The sequence below is a fragment of the Manis javanica genome, chromosome 12, assembly GCF_040802235.1.
Source record: "Manis javanica isolate MJ-LG chromosome 12, MJ_LKY, whole genome shotgun sequence".
Taxonomy (NCBI): Eukaryota; Metazoa; Chordata; class Mammalia; order Pholidota; family Manidae; genus Manis; species Manis javanica.
The window spans coordinates 11,666,728-11,686,003 of record NC_133167.1 but is presented as its reverse complement, the minus strand read 5'-3'; the positions used below and the strand labels follow the sequence as shown (position 1 = coordinate 11,686,003).

Below are 19,276 nucleotides of genomic sequence, written 5' to 3'. Positions count from 1 at the left end.
GCAAAGAGAACAACCCCCAAATGTCATTTTGCAAAACCTAAGGGGTCTATCTATGGTGTGGAAAAAAGAGAGTTTGAATAAGAGGTGTTAAGCTGTTGAATTTCTGCACTGCCACACATAGGCTGTGATTTACATCCTCCATTTTCTCTTTTGTTTTGATTTTAATTGCATTTTAAAATTAAAACTCACCCAAGGAAAATCACCTTTTTTTTTCAATTTAAGCTGATAAGAAACTAAGAATGCCAACACTGAAATGGTAATGTCCAGAAAATTCCAATGCCTGGATAATTTTAAAGGATTACATGTTTTAAAATAAATTCACTTCTATTATATGGATATACATAGACTATAAACCTAATATAGGAGGAAACTGAAATATTGATCTCCTATTCCAATGAACATAAAAATCTACATTTATTTAGGCAATCACTCATTTTACAATTTCCCAGAACTGGTAGGCTCTCTGGCACTGGCACCATTAATTTTTATAGCTCAGTGCTAAATAAATGTGAAGTATGTGTAAAAACGTATGTTCTCATTACATTCCTTCCAGTGTAGCCAGAGAGATTTTTTTATGGGTACTGATAATAATTGATAATAATATCGGTTATACTTTTTAAGCCCTTCCTACGGCCAGGTAGTATGTTAAAGACTTATGGTTTAAGTGTCTTTTTAAATATTCACATCCTATGAATAAGCATCACTGCATCCATTTAATAGCTAAGTTCAGTGATGCTAAAGATGTTAGAGTTGACTTTCCCAAGGTCACACAAATACTAAATTGAGATTGGAATTCAAGGTAATCTGACTCAATGACAAGTATTGGTAATGTTTTTTAAAAAATTGGTTAAAACACCCTTAACTATATATTTGTAAAACAATATGCTCCATCAATCTTTAAAGGCAATTCTTCTTTGACTGTGTCTTAACTAGAGTCAGATCACCAAGGTTCAAAGCCAGTGTCTGCTCGGGCAGGCAATGCTAGTTCTCTGTCCTTTAAATGCCAATGCCAGTTACGTGCGTTTGTGGGGATTGAATGAAATAATCTCGCCAAGCGCATTGCCTAATACAAATAATGCATTTGATACGTGGTGGCTATTATTATTACACCTATTATTGTTGTGGTGGTTGTTACTCTATTTCCACTAGAGAAGATGTCACATACGTCGACACGATTTCAGGGGAGTTGAATGAAATGTTTTATGGCTCTGTAATTCCATGCTACTCCCTCTGTGATCTCAGAGACTTAAAAAGATCACAAACATTTCTATCTTTATCCCAACCAGGACAGACTTAACAATAATCCACTGTAGACTGTATCTGTGGAGCCCCAGGGTTCAGCTTCCACAGAGTTGACTGCCTGAGGACAGGAGAAATGTTCCAATTGTTAATCGGATTTTTCTCCCAACTTGCTTTCCTTTAACATGTATCCTCCTGGGTTGAATTCAAATTAACTGAGCTTCTATTGGGTGCTCAGCATTATGCGCCACTCAGTTTTTTCCCCCTGAAGACTCAGGAAATTAACTCTTCTGATGGAGATACTGCTAGCAATATAGCTCATGTGAACTTGTAAAGCTGATGGTTTCAAAATATTTGAGGAAAGTGATAAAAAAAAAAGTTTTTATAACCAGTGGTTTAATAACTCAGCTATCCTTAAATTTTAAATGTGTAGTTTTCCTGGGCCTCCTAAGGATATTTGATTGACTTGACTACTGTGCAGAGGTGACTGGCATGTGTAGGTAAAACCAGCCAGAGAGTTCTTGGTTTGAGGAACCAGTAGTAATGGAGCCATATAGTTTATTTAGTGAAGCTCTCTTCCTAAATAAAACTAGTCTTTAAGATGAAGCACTCCTAAAAACTCTAAGGAGATCAACTTTCATTAAAAATTATTGAAAATAGAGGGAAGAAAGAAGATCCAAAGGAACATATGAGAAAGAGAATTGAAAATTTTAAATCATTATGCATTGGTAGTCTATAGTACAATGAACAGTTATAGTTACTAATGATTAAATGCCTATTGGGAGAAAGTCCCTCTGTTAAGTTTGTTGGGACTTTTAAAAAGATATTTTGATTCTGCCCTTAGAAAGCTCGCCCGTAGTCTTTAGGAGAGAGAAGCTGGTAACCAAGGACAAGGTAGGAAATGAGGAAGGTCACAAGAAAGGACGATGAAGCACAAATGAAAAAAACTAAGAGGAAAGGGAGGAAGCGGTGACAGGGGAAATGGGTCTTAGGGTGGGAGGTTTTGTTTAGGCAAGAGAGCGGAAGAGCAGAGGAAATGTCAGAGCAGAGTCTGAACAGACAGATCCAAGTGCTGTGTGATTCGGTTTGGGCAGACTGAAGGGTATATGACGAATGCTAAGAGCAAAAAAGGTGGAGATTTTGTTTGGTTGTTACGCAAGGCTGTTGTAGAAATAGAAAGCATACTTGTGGTGGCATCAGGGATAGCAGCAGAGGGATCCCCGCAGTGCCTCTTTCATACACAAGGATCAGAGTCACAGGGGAGTTTGAGAGTACCTTTGTCTCCTATTTCCCACGTTTGTGACATTGTTTCACATGGCCTCGATACATTGATTTATCTCAACAAAGACAGTTATTTTTTCAGGAAATGATTGTTATAACCGCCAAATTCATGGGGCTTACAAAATCATTAGCCCTCAAGTGTTCTACACATTGCAGGATCTAACTTGCGTGTTCTGCTGCCCTGTGTTCCTTCACATCCCCCTTTGAGCATTCCTTAGTGTAAGGGAACTGAGAGGGGCCATCTTGATTCCTCACTTAATTCTTTCTGTCCTTCCTTTTTGGCAGGTAAAGTATTTATCATACCTTGATTTCTGCATATGGATAATGTTGAATATTCCTCCTTTGACTCCTCTCTCTTCCACATCATTTATTTGGCCACTGTCAATCCTTCTCACGTGCTTCATCTTGTTTCTGTCTCTTAATTCAAATAATGCCTAAGGGAATGGCAAATTATAGGGCTGTTCATGACTCCTTAGGGTCACTAGAGAATACCTGATATCCTGAATGCTGGCTCCAAGAATGTCAAAGCTCTACTCTTCACGAGCAGTGAACAGATATCTATCAAGAACTTGTGATGTTCTAGTCGCTTTATACACACAAGATTTAGCAAAGATTGAGACAAATGGGGAACCATTGTTTCATGGAAATTATACTCAAGTGGAAAAGAAGAAAATACACACACAGCCACCAAGAATCTTATATAAATCAATTGAGAAACAAACGAGAAATACATGCTGATTGGGTCACGGGGCACTTCTCTGCAGAGACTTTTACAGTGTGATCTGGATGTCAAAAAGCCAGCTATGCAAAGTTCAGGGATGTCGAACAAAAACCTGAGCTGGACAGTAGTTAAAGTGGCAAAAGCAGATTTTATTTAGGACTATTGCAATGGGGGGAAAGAGACCTCAGTACAGAATGAGGTTCAATTTTATCCAAATACAGCATGTGTGAGAGGGAATTCATAGCCAAGGAATAGGGTGGGTGTTGGTAAATGGAAAATTACTAAGAGGAAACATCAGGGATAAGGGGGCTTCTGGCTACACTGACCTAATAATATTAATGTTGAAGTCATGCCAGGGTGGCTAGACATCACCTAGGGCATGGTAGAGGATGAAGAACTCAGTCAGATTTCAAGAGTGATGAGATATTGAGGGTTGAGGGTGTTTCTGGTTAAACTGACTTTAGCAGGGATATTACTAAAATTGGATTTTACAAGGAAGTGTACACATAGGTCTAGAGAAAGATTCATGAGCCTGATCCCTATGCAGCCAAGCAAAGATGTTTTTTTATGGAACATAGTATTCTAGCATACTGTCCAACTGGGATCATCCCTGCAGAATAGACCCTGTCCCTCATGGATACTTTGAGTTCTTTTTTCTATTCCTTCTAGACTTCTGTGCAGTATGGAGTGGCAAGTGGAATCTGAGAGTCTGCAGTAGCACACTGGAGGAAATGGGTCTTTACAAGTGGACTGTGTCTAAAGGGCATCCCATGGCTAGAGCAGGAGGCCAGTGACTGGGAAGCAAGATTCAGCCCTGGGATGGAAATATAAAAGCAGACATTTGTGACAGACATTGTGATTCCTTGGGAATGCTGGCTGCTGCCTGGACAGATTCCCACAAAGGTGTGACTCCAGTGAATTTTCCCTGGTTCAGTATGAGTCTTCAATCTCTTAGCTCAGAAAGTCAATCATCAGATGTCTAGAGTAACCAAGATATGGTAGCTGAGCTCAAGAGATGGGTCTCAGTTTGTGCAGCTGCTATAACAAAATACCACAGATGGGGTGACATAAATTAAAGAGGTTGATCAGGGTGCCGGGATACGGACTGCTAACCTCTTTTGTGTCTTTGCTTGGGGAAGGGGATGGGAGTCCTGTGCGGGTACCTTTCATACAAGCACCAAGGGATGAGATAATTACCTCACAAAGGTCTCACCTTCTAACACCATAACATTGGGTATTGAGTCCAACACGTGAACTTGGGGAGGGTGGACACAGATATTGAGGCCATAGCAGTATATGAAACCTGAATTCCACCTTGCTTGTTTCTCATGAAAAACATATGCATAATACTTCAGAAATTAAAACAAAAAATTAATAAAAAGTTTGTTGATGAATCTGAAGTTAGGAAGAGAACTCATAAGAATCATACATGTAGTGGCTTGGGCTCTCTGAGCATGCTGGGTCCATCGCCACAAACAGGGATATAACAGGGGACCAGATGCCCTGGGCCCTGCTGGGAGCCACCACATTTTGCTCTGTGAGTCTCCTGGTCTTATCTTCCCTGTGGCTGGAAAGCCAGCCACTGGTTTTTCTTTCTTTACATAAATTAATACCTTCACTCTGATTCCAATCCAGTCTTTTTTTACCAGAAAGTAAGTAATCTCTTTTTATATCCCTTCTCTGAATCATCCTGTGGTGATTTTATAATACTCAGAAGACAACTTTACTTCTTTTATTTCTTTACTCTGAAGGATGCTGTTTCCCTAGTTCTTTACCCTAGTTCTGTGAAAAGAACAGCATTTTTCTGTAAGATAGTCACACAAGCAGGAAATTAATTTTGAGATTTATTTTTTTCAGTTAACAAATAACCTTAAATGCTATGGCTTAAAAGAATAACAATGTATTACTTCTTATTGTCCTGTGAGTTGACTTGGCTTATGTGGGTAGTTCTACTCTGTGTGACATTGTCTGGGGTCTCTTATTTGGCTGTATTCAGTTGGCAGGTGGGATAGACTAGAAGGTCTAACAAGATTTCACTCCTATGAGCTTTCTTCTCCGTGTAGCCTCTGCATGTGATTAAGTTGAGCTTCTTCATCACATGCTAGTTTAAGAGGTCTTACATGGAAATTGGCTTTTAAGATGAGGAAGTGAAAGCTGTCAGTTCTCTTAAGTACAAAATTCAGAATTTCACTTCTACCATTCAGTGGTCAAGGTAAGTCACAAGGCCATCCCTGATTTGAGGAGAGGGAGACAGACTCTACCTATTGATAGGTGAAAAACTTACAAGGAGGGAAAGAATTGATGGTGACTGTCTTTGAAAACTCTGGTCACATTGTGTCCTATAGGCAACATACTCTCACCCTCCTGCCCAAATCATGTCCTTGCATCACATCAGGCTGAAATCCAGGATCTCATCATGTATATCATGCCCATGTGCCTTGAGGCTTCTTGAGTGCAATTCCTCATATGCAAAGGCTTTTGAACTAAAAGTACAATTTATCTGCACTAGAAAACCTGACATAGACTAGCAGGCCAGGAGCAGGAAAACTGCAATGTACAATCTTGTTGGAAAAAATGGGGGCTGGAAGTTGGGGAGGCACATAAAGTCACCAGCTCATAGCGATTTGGAAGTCCAGCTGCGCACATGTGCCCTGTGCTACCCATTCCAAGGGCAGAAAATATTTATTGACTAGGGCCCAGTTCCGCTCTCTGGTTTTGGTTCTCTATGGCTCTTCCCTTTGATCTCTGAGCTTTCAATTTGCTCTGCAAGTCATGCTTTTCTGTCTACAAGAAATAACCTGTAGTTTTCTCAGTATCTTCAAGCCCTGAAAAGTTTGGGGATGCAAAGTCATTTTTAATTCAAATTTGACTGTTTCTGTCCCTTTTAGTCCAAGTTGGCAAAACTCCTTTGTAATCTTTGTCGTCTTCCTGTACATAAAACTATAGTCTATTTCATTAGGCAAAAGACAAACACAAATTGTTTTGGGACAGGCCTCTCTCTTCTTAGGGTTATGGTTATATCTTAAAAGAATCTTTCAGTTCACTACCTTCCATTTTTCAGAGATCTCAACATGGGATCTTTAAGTCACACCCCTTAATTTGTTTTTTGCCTCAAAGCCACACTGTACAAAACTCTGGATTTGACCTTTGCCCAAGACCGGATTTTTACTTGGAACACCTTTTACTGTTCAGAAAAGGCTTCTTTGCAAGTCCCGTGTTGGAAATGTTAATTGTCATTTTTGCTGGAGGACTGAATGGCTCCTTCCTCAGTTCCCTTCCTCAGTTCTTGCAATCCTTCACCACACATGGCTAAAACAAACCGATACTTTTCACATTCTTCCAGAATTCTCCTCAGTCAGGTCCACAAATTCATTAGGCTCATTTTGTATTTTGTGCATTACCACAGACAACAGTCTTCCCAAATTTTCACCACACTATAACACACTTCTCCTTTTGTCTGGACTCCAATAGCAATTTTCTCATCAACATTTTAGCCTCCTCACTGCCCTTCAGGTCTCTGCCACCACGCAGTCCCAAAGCCAATGCACATGTTTGACATTTTTGTTACAGCATTTCCAGGCTTCTCGTACCAGTTTCAGATGTGTATACATGCACGACAAACCGCCTCAAAATTTAGAGACATAAAAGCGATGACCATATTTGCTCATAGTTCTGTGGGTCAAGAATTCAGTAGGGCATGGTGGGAATGACTTGTCACTGGTTCAGAGTGTCTGCTATCCTGCCTGGAATGACTCAGATACCTGGAAGGGTCATGGGGACAGTATATGGGAGCCATATGGCTGGCATCTTTTTTTCATTATTGATTGAGTTTCTTGGTTCTTTCCCCCTATCTAGCTTGGACTTTGCCACAGCATGGTGGTCTCAGAATAATCAGGCTTCTTTCATGGTGCATGGCTTCCTTTGGGAGATGGTGAGAGCTGCCATATTCAGGAGTAGAAGAAATAGACTCCACCTCTTGAGGGATAGGAAAATGGGCACATACAGGAAGGGAACTGATGGAGCCCTTCTTGAAGACTACCAACCAGAGACTGTCTGCTTTAGGACTGTTAAAAAATGCCTCATCAAAACCCATAAGAGATAAGTATATAGGAAATATCTATATACTTTAATACTTATAAATATATATTGTTTCAATATTCTTCCTTATTACATGAAATCTACTCATATTTTCTAGTCTGTTATGTTTTCTCAAATGTTGGCTACAAATTCCAATTTTGCTTTATAATTAATGGGTTGAGATGAGTAATTCAAACAACAGTAGTTCTGTTTAAAGTCCTTTAGCATCTATACAACAAATGTGAGTACAACTAAGAATGTACTTCAAAGTAATTTGCCCATAGTTATGCCCTTTGAGGAAAAGACATTAGAATCATGCCTTCTAGTTTAAACCAAGAGTTTTTCAGACAATTTAAAGTTAAGACCCTACTGTTGAGTCGATTCTGTGTCTCACAAAGTTTCTATACAAACTCTGATCCAGTCTGAGTTCTCTGTTTTCATCATTGTCAAGGCCAGAACAGTAACTCCGATCCCACACCCCCAAACACGCTCCCTCTTGTGTGTGACCCCACTTCCTTGGTCCTGCTGCAAACAGACCAAGGACATGTGCAACTCCCATACCTGTCCAAACACCTTAATGACAAAAAAATCTAATAAGAAGGGAGCAGTTTTACAGATGTATTGTGGAGCCTGTGACTGTGAACATGAAAATATCTCTCAAACCCTTGGAATTGTGAGCTGTGAAGTTACTGTGAGCACCATTCTCCTGAAAGTGGGAAATGTGTCTCTCACCTTCCAGAATCGGCCAGTTCTAGGATCACACCGTATAGACGCTGCTTCTCTTCACTGGACTCTCATTGCCCAATCTGAATCACCTATTTAAATATACCTCTATATCCAGAGCTAAAACACCATTGTTCCTCATTATAGCATGGGCTGCAAGGTACCTTTTAAAATGATACTTTATGCCATATATAAAATAACAAATTAAACACTTTTTTTCTTCCATTGCTTTCCTTTGTTTTCAAAGGTATAAAAGATTTGAGTTGAAATTATGAGACTTAAAAAAACGTTTAAGATAGATTAAAAATTAAAAAAAAAAAAAAAAAAAGGAAGAAAGAAAGAAAAGGGGGATTACTCCTTAACAGGATAAAACTATTGGTAAATCAAAGATCAACGCATGCTTTAAATATCCTTAATGTTGATCACTTAAAGGGTGTCAGATGATCAGCTATGGAGGTACTCTTTTCTGATAATATTCCTTTCTCTTAATTAAAAAAAAAAAAAAAAAAAAAGGCAGTTACTGTGTGCTGACCTCCAATGAGTTCTGCACAGTGGTATAGAGGGCATGTCAAAGTGTGGGCAAAGGGTCTGTTTGTTTCTACGCAGAAGATCAGGGCCTAGCTTGGATACCCAGAAAATGAACTAAGATACGATATGAGGAGGAGCTTCCGGCATCAGCACTCTCTGGAGGACTTGTGCCGGGGGAGGACCATCAAAAAGCCTCCACAGGGATCCGGACGATGCTGCGGTTGTGGCTGCATCCAGCCCACCGTCTCCTGGACTTGCCATAAGAATGAGGAGGGAGATGTCTAGGCTGGCATGTGCATACAGTGAGACAACGAATTTGACCGGATCTGTACTGTTGGAACTCAACCAGGAGTTGGGAGGGGTGCAAGTTGTAGCACTCCAAAATCTCATGACTATAGACTATCTACGGTTAAAAGAACATATGGGATGTGAACAGATCCCAGAAATGGGCTGCTTTAATTTGTCTGATGGTTCAAGTACAGTTGGACAATATCCATCATATCATAGATAAATTTTCACAAATGCCTAGGGTGCCTAAATGGTTTTCTTGTCTTCACTGGAGATGGATGGTAATTATAGATTTGCTTTGTTTATGTCACCGTATTCCTATTATGTTAATATGTGTGTACAAATTAGTTAGTAGTTTAAAACCTATACATACTTAAGGTACTCTACAAGAAGATATGTCAAAGAAATAATCAATCCTCCCATGTTTCCTTCATATGCTACATCTATAGCTTTTCTTCTTCCTTCCTAATTACAACCCTTAAATAGAATTCGTGCCTCATATCGAATTTACCGAGTATCATAATTCCTCCAGGTGGTAAAGATACCTCGAGACAAGTGCTGGGTATAGAAGCCACAGGGCATAAATCTGCAAAGAAGTAAAAAGCTAACCTTTGCAAACAATATGGCTTCTCTCTCACTTACCAACTTTACATTTCCCTGTATGGCCCCGGAAGATGACTGGTTAGCCAGAGACGGGTAAGATTCCTCAAGGGAGGAACAACCTAAGACAGGCACAGTCGCAGGGGGGCCATCAGGTGAGAATTTGGGGATCAACAGAGGTGAGGCTCAGAACCTCACGCCCCCTGCTTTGAGAGAAATCTTCTGCATCCGTGGATGTCTTGCTGCCCTTGTCTAGCCTGGATTAATACTTGGTCCATAGGCACACACCTGATCATCTGATCATCTACATTTGCCTTCTTACAGCACTAAACTATGTTTTCTACCTTTATCTTGCATCTACCTACCACTTCAGCATTTTATTAAAAATAAAAATAATAATAATAAGAGAAATGTGGGATCAACATATAAATCAAGTACAAAAATCAAACGAATATTCATATTTGACCTGATTGTTTATAGGTCATATTGCATGATCAAAACCGAAAGTTTCTGTGATGACTGCCCTTGTACTGTTCACCATGTAAGAATTTATTCACTATGTAAGAATTCGTTCACCATGTAAGAACTTGTTCGTTATGCTTCAGAAGATTGGAGACTGACGAGATTTGGCTTGAGATGGATTAATGATTGTACATTGAGCGTTGACCCCCCTATACTGATTTTTATTGTTGTTAACGACCATTTGATCAATAAATATGAGAGATGCCCTCTCAAAAAAAAAAACAAAAAAAACAAAAAAAAAAAAAACGTTTAAGAGTAGTTGATACGGAATTTATATTTCTTCACCAGTAATAAATAGGATTTGGGCTGGAAAATCTCTAAGAACTCTTCAAATTCTCGGATTTTGTGGTCAAAGAGACTTTCCATACAGGGAAATACTGTATTTCCCTGTGTTGTGTCTCATTTTTCCATTTCTTGGGTCAAGAACATCACTAGATACTAAAGCATGATTTTACATTAGACTTTTTTTTTAATAAGGAAAAAATTCTTTCAGAAGGATAGGCTGACAAAGGACATGGTGAATTTCCAAAATTAACTGTGAAAAACAGATCATCTGGGCATGACTGAAAGCCATACATAACCTTTGTGCTCAGAGATCTCATTTCAAAAATGTCACTTTCTGCTTATTCAAAGCTACTGTTATTATTCTATTTTAAGCATTAAAATTTGTGTTCTGGAGCTGAACAGGAATTATTGCTTCTATCTTTGTGCTTATTAGAAATAATTTAAAATTCAGTCAAGAGCAAAAAAATCACCTTTTTATTATGGTTGAATTTGATTAAATGTTGAAATTTGCAATGCAATTTTTATTTTCTTTTATTAACAATATTTCAATCTCTACATTTAGACATTAAGTCTATTTTAAGCACTTTCTAAAGAAATGACATTTTAAACATGAATTTTTCTTTAATTCTTAATTCCCAAGAGTGAGGTTAAAGTGGAATAAATTACGTGACAATGTTACTAAAAATTTCAGGCTTTCCCTTGTAAGGGTAAACTTTAAAAAAAAATCACATATGACAGTTGAAACAAACTTTCATTGCTCCATGAATGATTTATTCAACACTTGGTCTCAAGGTAAAACCAGAGGATAAATGGAGAGAAAAATCAGTTCATTAGAAAAGAAACTGTTCCTCTTCTGATTTTACAGAGACTACATTGTGAGATTTCAAGGAGGATATAACATGAGATGCAGATATTTCCTGAAAAAAGTCTCTCAGTCTTGAAGTAATGAATTTGTTTATTCATCCAGATCATCTGTAATTTACTTAACATTTTACTCTCTGTATAATCCTTAATACGCTTATTTCAAATTTGGACCGATAGCCACGAAGACCAGGAAACAAAATGTGATTGAATTTTATGAATATGCCTTAGGCTCTCTTCACCACCCAGGGAAAGAGAGAGAGAAGCAGCTTGTCCAGGTAGGAAAGGATCCCTGGGCAGGGCTTCCTGGAGAATTGACTCAGGTGGTGGGCAGAAGAACGGAGTGGAGCAGGGAGTCCATACGCCAAAGGAAATGACAGCAGTAAATGAAACAACACCCAGAAAGCGGGTCAGAATCAAACAGCAATGTGCGTTGGCACACATGAGAGCTTAGAGAGTCAGACGGAGAAGAAGGTCCAGAATTACAGGCCTTGTGGTGGAAGGGTGCTCCGGATGTACATGGAGCGTCTCTGCATTCAGCGATACTGTGCTGTGACATGATTTCAGGGGGTGAGGAGGTCTAGGGCAGATGAAAATTACATTTAGAAGACTGGGAAAGAGTTGTATTACTTCTTAAAAATAACAAAGCTAATTAAAGCGTTACAGTGCCAGAGGGTGAAATTAAAGTGGGTGCTCATCATTCACTGCACCAGGTCTTTATGTAAGTCCCAGTAAATATACTGCTTACTAAGCCATAACAAAATGCCACCCTCTGGGAGCTTAAACATTTATTTTGTCAACAGTTCTTGAGGCCAGAAATTCAAGATCAAGGTGCGAGCATAGTTGGTTTCTGGTGAGAACTCTCTTCTAGGTGTGTAGGTGGCTCCCTTCTCTCTCTGTCTTCACATGCGGAGAGGATGGGAGTGAGCACCTAACCAAAGTCTCTTCCTGCAAGGGCCCTAATCCCACCCTTGTGTCCTCATAAATCTAATTATCTCCCAAAGGCCCCATCTCCAAATACCATCACACTGGGGATTATGACTTCAACATAGGAATTTGGGGGGAACACAATTTCCTCCATAGTAAATGTCAATTTTGATTATCTCAGAGTCACCATAAAAGTCACATATTATATTTTATTCTCCTTGTCAGACAATATTCTGTATTTGGGTTTGGCATTAAGGTTGTCCTCACTGTACAAGTGGACTGTCTAAATTCCTTCTTAATGAATAAGTTGTTCTACCTTAATTTTGTGTTGTGTTCTAGAATAGAACCTTTTCTTTCTTCAATATGTTCATAGATATGAAGGGTCTTAATTACATTATTTTCTATTTCTTTTGGCAAAGAAAATAAGTGTCATTTGCTCACATTCTGAGTGTAACCCAAGCATTGGTCTTGCCCCTTCCAAAGGCTACCTTCCTATTACACATGAGAGGAGGGATGCTGGTTCAAGGGCTGTTCTTGGGGCTGCTGCTTCCCTGAGCATCACATCACTCCAATCTCTACCATGGACCCCTCACTGCCTGGGAATCCAGGGCTATGTTCTCTCCTCAATGCAATGATCCTACTAGGCTTGGGCTCAGCAGATGCCTGACTTTTGCCTCTCCTGTTAGTATTTTCCATACAACTATCCCGGTCCAGGTAGGAATATCAGACTTTAGGGAAGGGTCAAAGAAAACAAAAGTGAATTATAATTTAGGTGAGAGAAAAATAAAGATATTATTCTAGGCATGACTGTTCCTATAGTGAAGTTATCCATCTCATGGACACACTAATTCTTAGCTGTAGGTTAACAACCCTCCATGCACAGAGCACCTCACTATTCAGACTTTCTTCCCCTAAGGATTCCCCCAACCCCAAACCAGTCAATCTCTAGAATCCAATAGTCACAAATATTTTCCACCGTGAATCATTTAGCCTAGAACAAGACTCCGAGGTGGAGGAGGGCAGGAAGCAAACTTGAGAAGAGTACTTACTCTCTGGTGGTTTTGTTCTCCTAAGATCTGATTCTTTTAAAATCCTGCCAGTACTAAGTCGACCCTGTTCAGTGTTGTATACTTTTACTTTATTGGGCTCAGATTTTTGTGAATAATCTGATGACTTTTTTAAATCGTGAAAATGAATATACCCAGTAGATTTCAAAGCCAGTACAATTTAAGCCCAGTGAGAGATACAGAGTGGAGATACTGGTCATTTGGGGTCCCTTCTAAAAAACTGTCTGGGTATTTTTCACTTGATTATGTCTCTCAGCTTTTCGCTTTGAGCCCCTGCTTTGACTCCACAGCTAGACCCCACTGGAGAATGGCGTCTAGTTTTTCCTGATACGAGTAAAAGGAAAAGTCTAGATACATAAAGAAACTTGCCTTCAAAAAGGTGTTTGTAGTGAGGAAAATCATCATCACGGGCAGTGGAAAAGAATATTTGAAAGCAAGAATGACCTAGAGAAGTGAAGGTCACACAGCCTTCTAGAATATTTGATGGGTTCCCTTCATCTGAAGGCATGATTGATATGTAAGCAGCTGCCTGACTAACCTTTAAGCACTTGCTTCTCCTTTAGCAAGTTTTAGAAGAGCTACTGTTTTGTAAGTAGGCCAGTTGAAAAAAAACAGGGAGATTTCAGGTGTTTCTTGACTATGTGCCTTGGAACCCTCCACCCTCCCTTAAGGCCACAAATTATAGAGAAGCCTGTTATTATCTCATAATGTTATACCTTTAAGCTACATTGTCATCTTACATTATATACCACCACTAACCACAAGCAACTACATTCTGCCACATTGCATAATAATGGTAATCACTGTAATCATATATCAACACAATGAGATAATGAGATAACAAGACTCCAGTACCTTCCCTGCATGCTAAACAATTGATTTCAATCACAGACATGTTGCCAGCCCCTTCCACCCTACTGTATGGTGTCAGAAGCTTATGCTCTGTCTAAAGGAGGGCTTCCAGCAGGCTCTGGGATGCACTGGTACATATCTGTTGGGAGTTTCCAGAAGTTATTCCTGAAATTTACACATTATTCTCTGGATTATTTCTCTTGTAAAACTCTAGGTGGGGTTCTAATGTGTCACTGTAACATCTCTAATAAGTTCATTTCAAGACAGCATTTGGGATATCATAAGAGATCTTACTTAAAAAAAGAAAAGAAAAAAAAAAGAACTACCCCATAATCATCAATACCTGGAGATTTGGAGATTAACTTGTCTAGCTTCATAAGGTTTTCACATCAATTTCCCCCAAAGTATCAAACCCATCTGTATAGTAGTTACTTTTCTGAGTCGAGGAAGAGATTAAGTCTAGCAGACTGGGGCATTTTTATCCTAAATGAAAGCAAGATGTGATCATGTGCAATAGCCACATCATTAAAAGGACTCCATTCCCATGGTATTTTTGTAACCATTTGTGCTAACAGAAGCTCTAGGCTTTCTATTGCTTTTTCCCCCTGAGTTTCTGGCTTAGTTCTTAAAGATTTTAATCTTTATGAAACCTGTGATAGTTTTTATCCAACATGGTTTATCTGAAGGTTTCTATTTAGAAATCCTAAGGCAAAGGGATGAATAACCCTAGTCTTAATGCATTTATCAGTGTTGAATTACTAATATTAATTGAAGATTAATACTACTAATATTATTCCATCATCAGACTTTTCTGAATATGGAAAATGTTTGACTTCTGCTTGATTTTTACTCTAAGCCTCAAGCTAGAAATGAAGCAGACACCCTTCCATCAGTAATTTATAAGCATAAACCTTAGTGCAAACATTTTTTGAAAGCTTTCCTTCCAACGTGGATACCCCAGGTCACTCTCCCAGGCTCTGTCCTGGTGGCAGAGTGGAGCACAGGGCTCTGCCGCGTGATGTACAGTCCCTCTGCAGGACGCTGGAGATGCAGCTGGGCTCTGCTCCGGCCCCTGTACATTCCTACACCTTCTCAGGGTCCTATGCACAGTGACTGAGGAGACACCATGCAGGAAACATCTAGTATCCTATAATGTAAAGTTTAAGTAAGATCATAAATAAAATAAGAGTATAATCCTCAAAAAAGAAGAAAAGAAAGCTTTCCTATTGTACTGATCTGTTTTACTTTATATTATTAATATTATTATTTATTATTATTTTTAGTGTCGGCCAAACCAAGACCCCACAGCGATGAATATTCAAAGAAGATTCCTCCTCCCAAACCCAAGCGGAATCCAAACACTCAGCTCAGCACGTCCTTTGATGAAACGTACATCAAAAAGCATGGGCCGCGGAGGACGTCGCTCCCGCGGGACGCGTCCCTCTCCCAGGTCAGCAGCCCCGCGGGGGACCCCGAGGAGGAGGAGCCCGTGTACATCGAGATGGTGGGGAACATTCTCAGAGACTTCAGGAGGGAGGACGACGACCAGAGTGAGGCCGTCTACGAGGAAATGAAATACCCCATTTTTGACGACTTGGGCCAAGACTCCAAATGTGACCTTGACCATCACAGCTGTTCTTCGCAGTGTGCTACTCCCACGGTGCCTGACCTGGACTCGGCCAGGTCCGCAGGGCCATGCCCTCCCAAGGGCGCGCTCTGCGACATCCCCCCGCCCTTCCCCAACCTGCTGTCGCACAGGCCCCCGCTGCTGGTGTTCCCCCCCGCGCCCGTGCAGTGCTCGCCCAACTCCGACGAGTCTCCGCTCACCCCGCTGGAGGTCACCAAGCTCCCCGTGCTGGAAAACGTGTCCTACATGAAGCAGCAGGCTGGGGCGTCCCCGTCCTCGCTGCCCCCCGCCACCCCCGGCCACCCCAAGCTGGAGAAGGACCAGCAGGGGGCCCTGGGGCCCGCTCCGGCCGCCGCGGCGCTCTCCTCGTCCCCCCCGCCGCCCTCCGCTTTGTACCGGACGCAGTCCCCCCACGGCTACCCCAAAAGCCACTCGGCCTCCCCGTCGCCCGTGAGCATGGGGCGGGCCCTGACGCCGCTCAGCCTCAAGCGGCCGCCGCCCTACGACGCGGTGCACGCGGGCGGCCCGGCCAGGGGCTCGACGGCAGCGCCCCCCGCCGCCGGCCGGCCGCTGTCGCAGGACGCGGCCAAGCTGGCCCAGGCGGCGGGCAGCCCCTGCGGGCCGGCGGCGGGCGGCGCGCGCTCGCGGACCCCCACCAGCCCGCTGGAGGAGCTCACCAGCCTGTTCACGTCCGGGCGCAGCCTGCTGCGGAAGTCGTCCGGCGGCCGCCGGGCCAAGGAGCCTGCGGAGAGTAAGTGCTCAGCCCGGAGGGGAGACGGGCCGCCGGGTGCGGGCGGCACGGGGCGCGCGGGCGGCGGGGCCTCTGCTGGAGACTCAGAATGCGCGGTTTCACCTTTTCCCGCGCTAAAGGAAATAGTGCGTTCTGGAAGCGCTAAAAGCGACCGTTTGCTTAATAGAGCATAGCCTATTTCCAAGGAAGAATGCTTTTTAAAAAAATAAATAAAGGGGGTGTCTTGCCAATGGGTTTCAGTCCCGGGCAAGTTTGCTATGGATTCAGTGTGACCAAAGAAATTGACAGCAAAATGTTCTTGGGGTGAAAGGGTTATATCCAACTTTATTTCCAGGTGGCAGGTCAGTCACTAGAATCCCATTCACTCAGAGCGAGTGTGCAGGCAGCAAGCCAGTCTCTGCCTCTGAGCCCCTCTGATTGCACAGTCGTCCCGCATAGCCGCCCTCTGGGCCTCTGTCCTCAGTGCTGCCAGCACTCCAGCCTCTGCTCTGCTCTCATGCAGCCCTGCCGCCCTGCCACCCTGCCACCCTGTCCTGCCCCGAGCACTGGGCGGAGCTCGTTATACAGAGTCAACAGCCATGTATTGCCCACAGGTGTGCGGTGAGCTAGTCAGCTAGGGCCAGGTGAGAATCCGGGCCACAGGAACTCTCATTTTATCCACAGGGGGAAATCCTAGTTTTACTGTGGCTCTGGGAAGTGTGACAGCACAAACAGATCTTTCTGGAAGTTTTAGGCAAATATCTAGATTTTTTGAGGAAAAGCGCACATTTAAACTTGGAATTGATACATATTAATGCTTTCCTTTATTTTCTATTAAAAGCCTACTTGCGCAAATCTGTATTAGGAAGATTTTACTGCAAAGAAAGCAATTCAGATAGAATTTAGGACTTTTATTTTTTAACATGAATGATTCTCTCCACATACTTCAAGATGTTAACGTTCTTGCCTACATTCTAAACTAGAATGAGGCTCAAGCTTCCCCTTATAAAAGGCATGGTAATTAGCATCTTACTCCTCTGGTACTCTTCCTAGATCCATCCATATCCAAAATACAGAAAGATCTCCTCTAAGTGATAAACCGGGTGGTGAACATTATAGTTACCACCGAATTTCAAAGACCAGGACATCACCTGAATGACTAATTATTTTGTGAGCCCCAAATCCCTCCATTAGGATATAGTAAAGTCAAAACAGACCCAGGTTTTCTCATTGTCCATTTCATTAAGTTACATGAGGTCTCTGATTTAAAAATGCCCTAGGCACCTAAGCTGATGATCATTTTCATCTCAGATGATCCCACCACTACATTTTATTTACCTACTCATGCAGTCAAATGGAGGATCTTCCTTAAAGGAAAAGAGATCTTTAATGCTTTTGATGGTGAAGATAATGTTGACACTCCTCAATTAGTATTCATTGGTACTTAGAAGCCACTTATATTGTCTTTTTTTTTTTTTACTTTACTGAGAAATTTATAAAAGCATTAGCTGTTTAAATAATCCCCACCCCCAGCAAAGAAAAATTAATTTATCTGACTGAAAAGCAACAGTTTCTAATATATAAGCTATGTCTGGAGTTCAATACATACATATGGGCATATGTTAAATTATTTTAAAAACTGTATTAAAAATTAAAAACAACCTATTATTAAAGTAGAGATTCTTAGCTGGGATGATAATGCTCCCAGGGACGTTTGGCAATGTCTGGCATCATTGTTGGTTGTCACATTGGGTGGGCTACTGGCATTGCATGGGTAGAGGCCAGGGATGCTGCTAATAGCCTACAACGCACAGGACAACCCCTCTTTCTCTTTCTCTTTCTCTTTCTCTTTCTCTTTCTCTTTCTCTTTCTCTTTCTATCTCTGTCTCTCTCTCTGTCTCTCTCTCTCTGTCTCTCTCTGTCTCTCTCACACACACACACACACACACACACACACACATGGTGGAAAAAACAGATCATCTGGTCTACAATGTCAATAGTGTCAAATTTGGGTAGTGGTTAGTGTGAAATCTGTAGAAGTTTCGCCCTAGAACTGGTAAAGTTATCGGATTTTTCTCTCTGCCTCCCAGCTTCCTCGGAGGGTCCTCAGCATCTCCAGCTGGCAGCTATACCAATTAGCTCGAAAAAGTATATGTAAAAGAAATGATTAGCTAATGAAGTTATTTCAAGAAAAATCCATCTGTTAGAATCAGTCTATGTGCTATATGTCACAGACTTCTCCATATGATTCCAAAATGGGCTTTGTGTGTTTCTAAAACAAAGCTTGTATATGGTAAAGTGATCCAGGCTCTTTATAGCTTTTAGGGATCTGAGGACAGAATTCTTTCCCATGTTCTACTAAGCGTGTATCAACCGTTCAGAGAAAGGGTATATACTCTGAGTTACACTAACTTCAATGTTGCACTTTATATAAAGGCAACAGAGGAAAAATGCTATTTTTTTGGTACAGATAAATAAATAATTGAATGCTATTTGTTTTTGACTCTGGAAGAAATTGAAAGATACTATCATAGGCTAACAAAATCATAGGGGCTCTCAGAATCTTTCAGCAATACAAAAAGTCGATCCAGAATTGTAGGTAATTGAGAGTTCACCTATAATCATATTTTAGTACACTCAGTAATATAACTCTGTCCTTCGCTTTGCCAGATAGGATTTGTAGGCACTTGCTGATGTCATAGGCACAGAATAAGTGCCGTGAAGTAGTAGGACATTCATGACTCCTGAGTCTCCAATGGTGTTTTTTACATTTCAGGAATAAAAGTAAAGTTGATATTTCTATTCTTCATACCTTTCTGGCTTTTCTGGAAATGCCAATTTTGATAATTTTCTGGTATTCAAATCAAAGCAAATATAATCTCTCCATTTTAACTGAACAATCTATGTCCAATAAAATGTATGCCTTCAACTCTTATTTTTAATAATCT

The 19,276-nt window shown here is 41.1% G+C and overlaps 1 protein-coding gene and 1 non-coding gene across 3 annotated transcripts in view; both read left to right on the top strand.

Annotated features, from left to right (window-relative positions):
• The window catches only part of NYAP2 (neuronal tyrosine-phosphorylated phosphoinositide-3-kinase adaptor 2), a 245,473-nt gene that overhangs the window by 138,349 nt on the left and 87,848 nt on the right, over positions 1 to 19,276 (top strand). For both annotated transcript variants that reach the window (XM_036997806.2, XM_073218042.1), the window contains one exon: positions 15,255 to 16,349. In XM_036997806.2, the coding sequence (XP_036853701.2) occupies positions 15,255 to 16,349 (1,095 nt within the window). The remainder of the gene's footprint in view (positions 1 to 15,254; positions 16,350 to 19,276) is intronic.
• LOC118968236 (small nucleolar RNA SNORA73 family) lies at positions 14,915 to 15,112 on the top strand. Its single transcript, XR_005055793.2, has one exon. It is a non-coding gene; the product is annotated as a small nucleolar RNA SNORA73 family (small nucleolar RNA).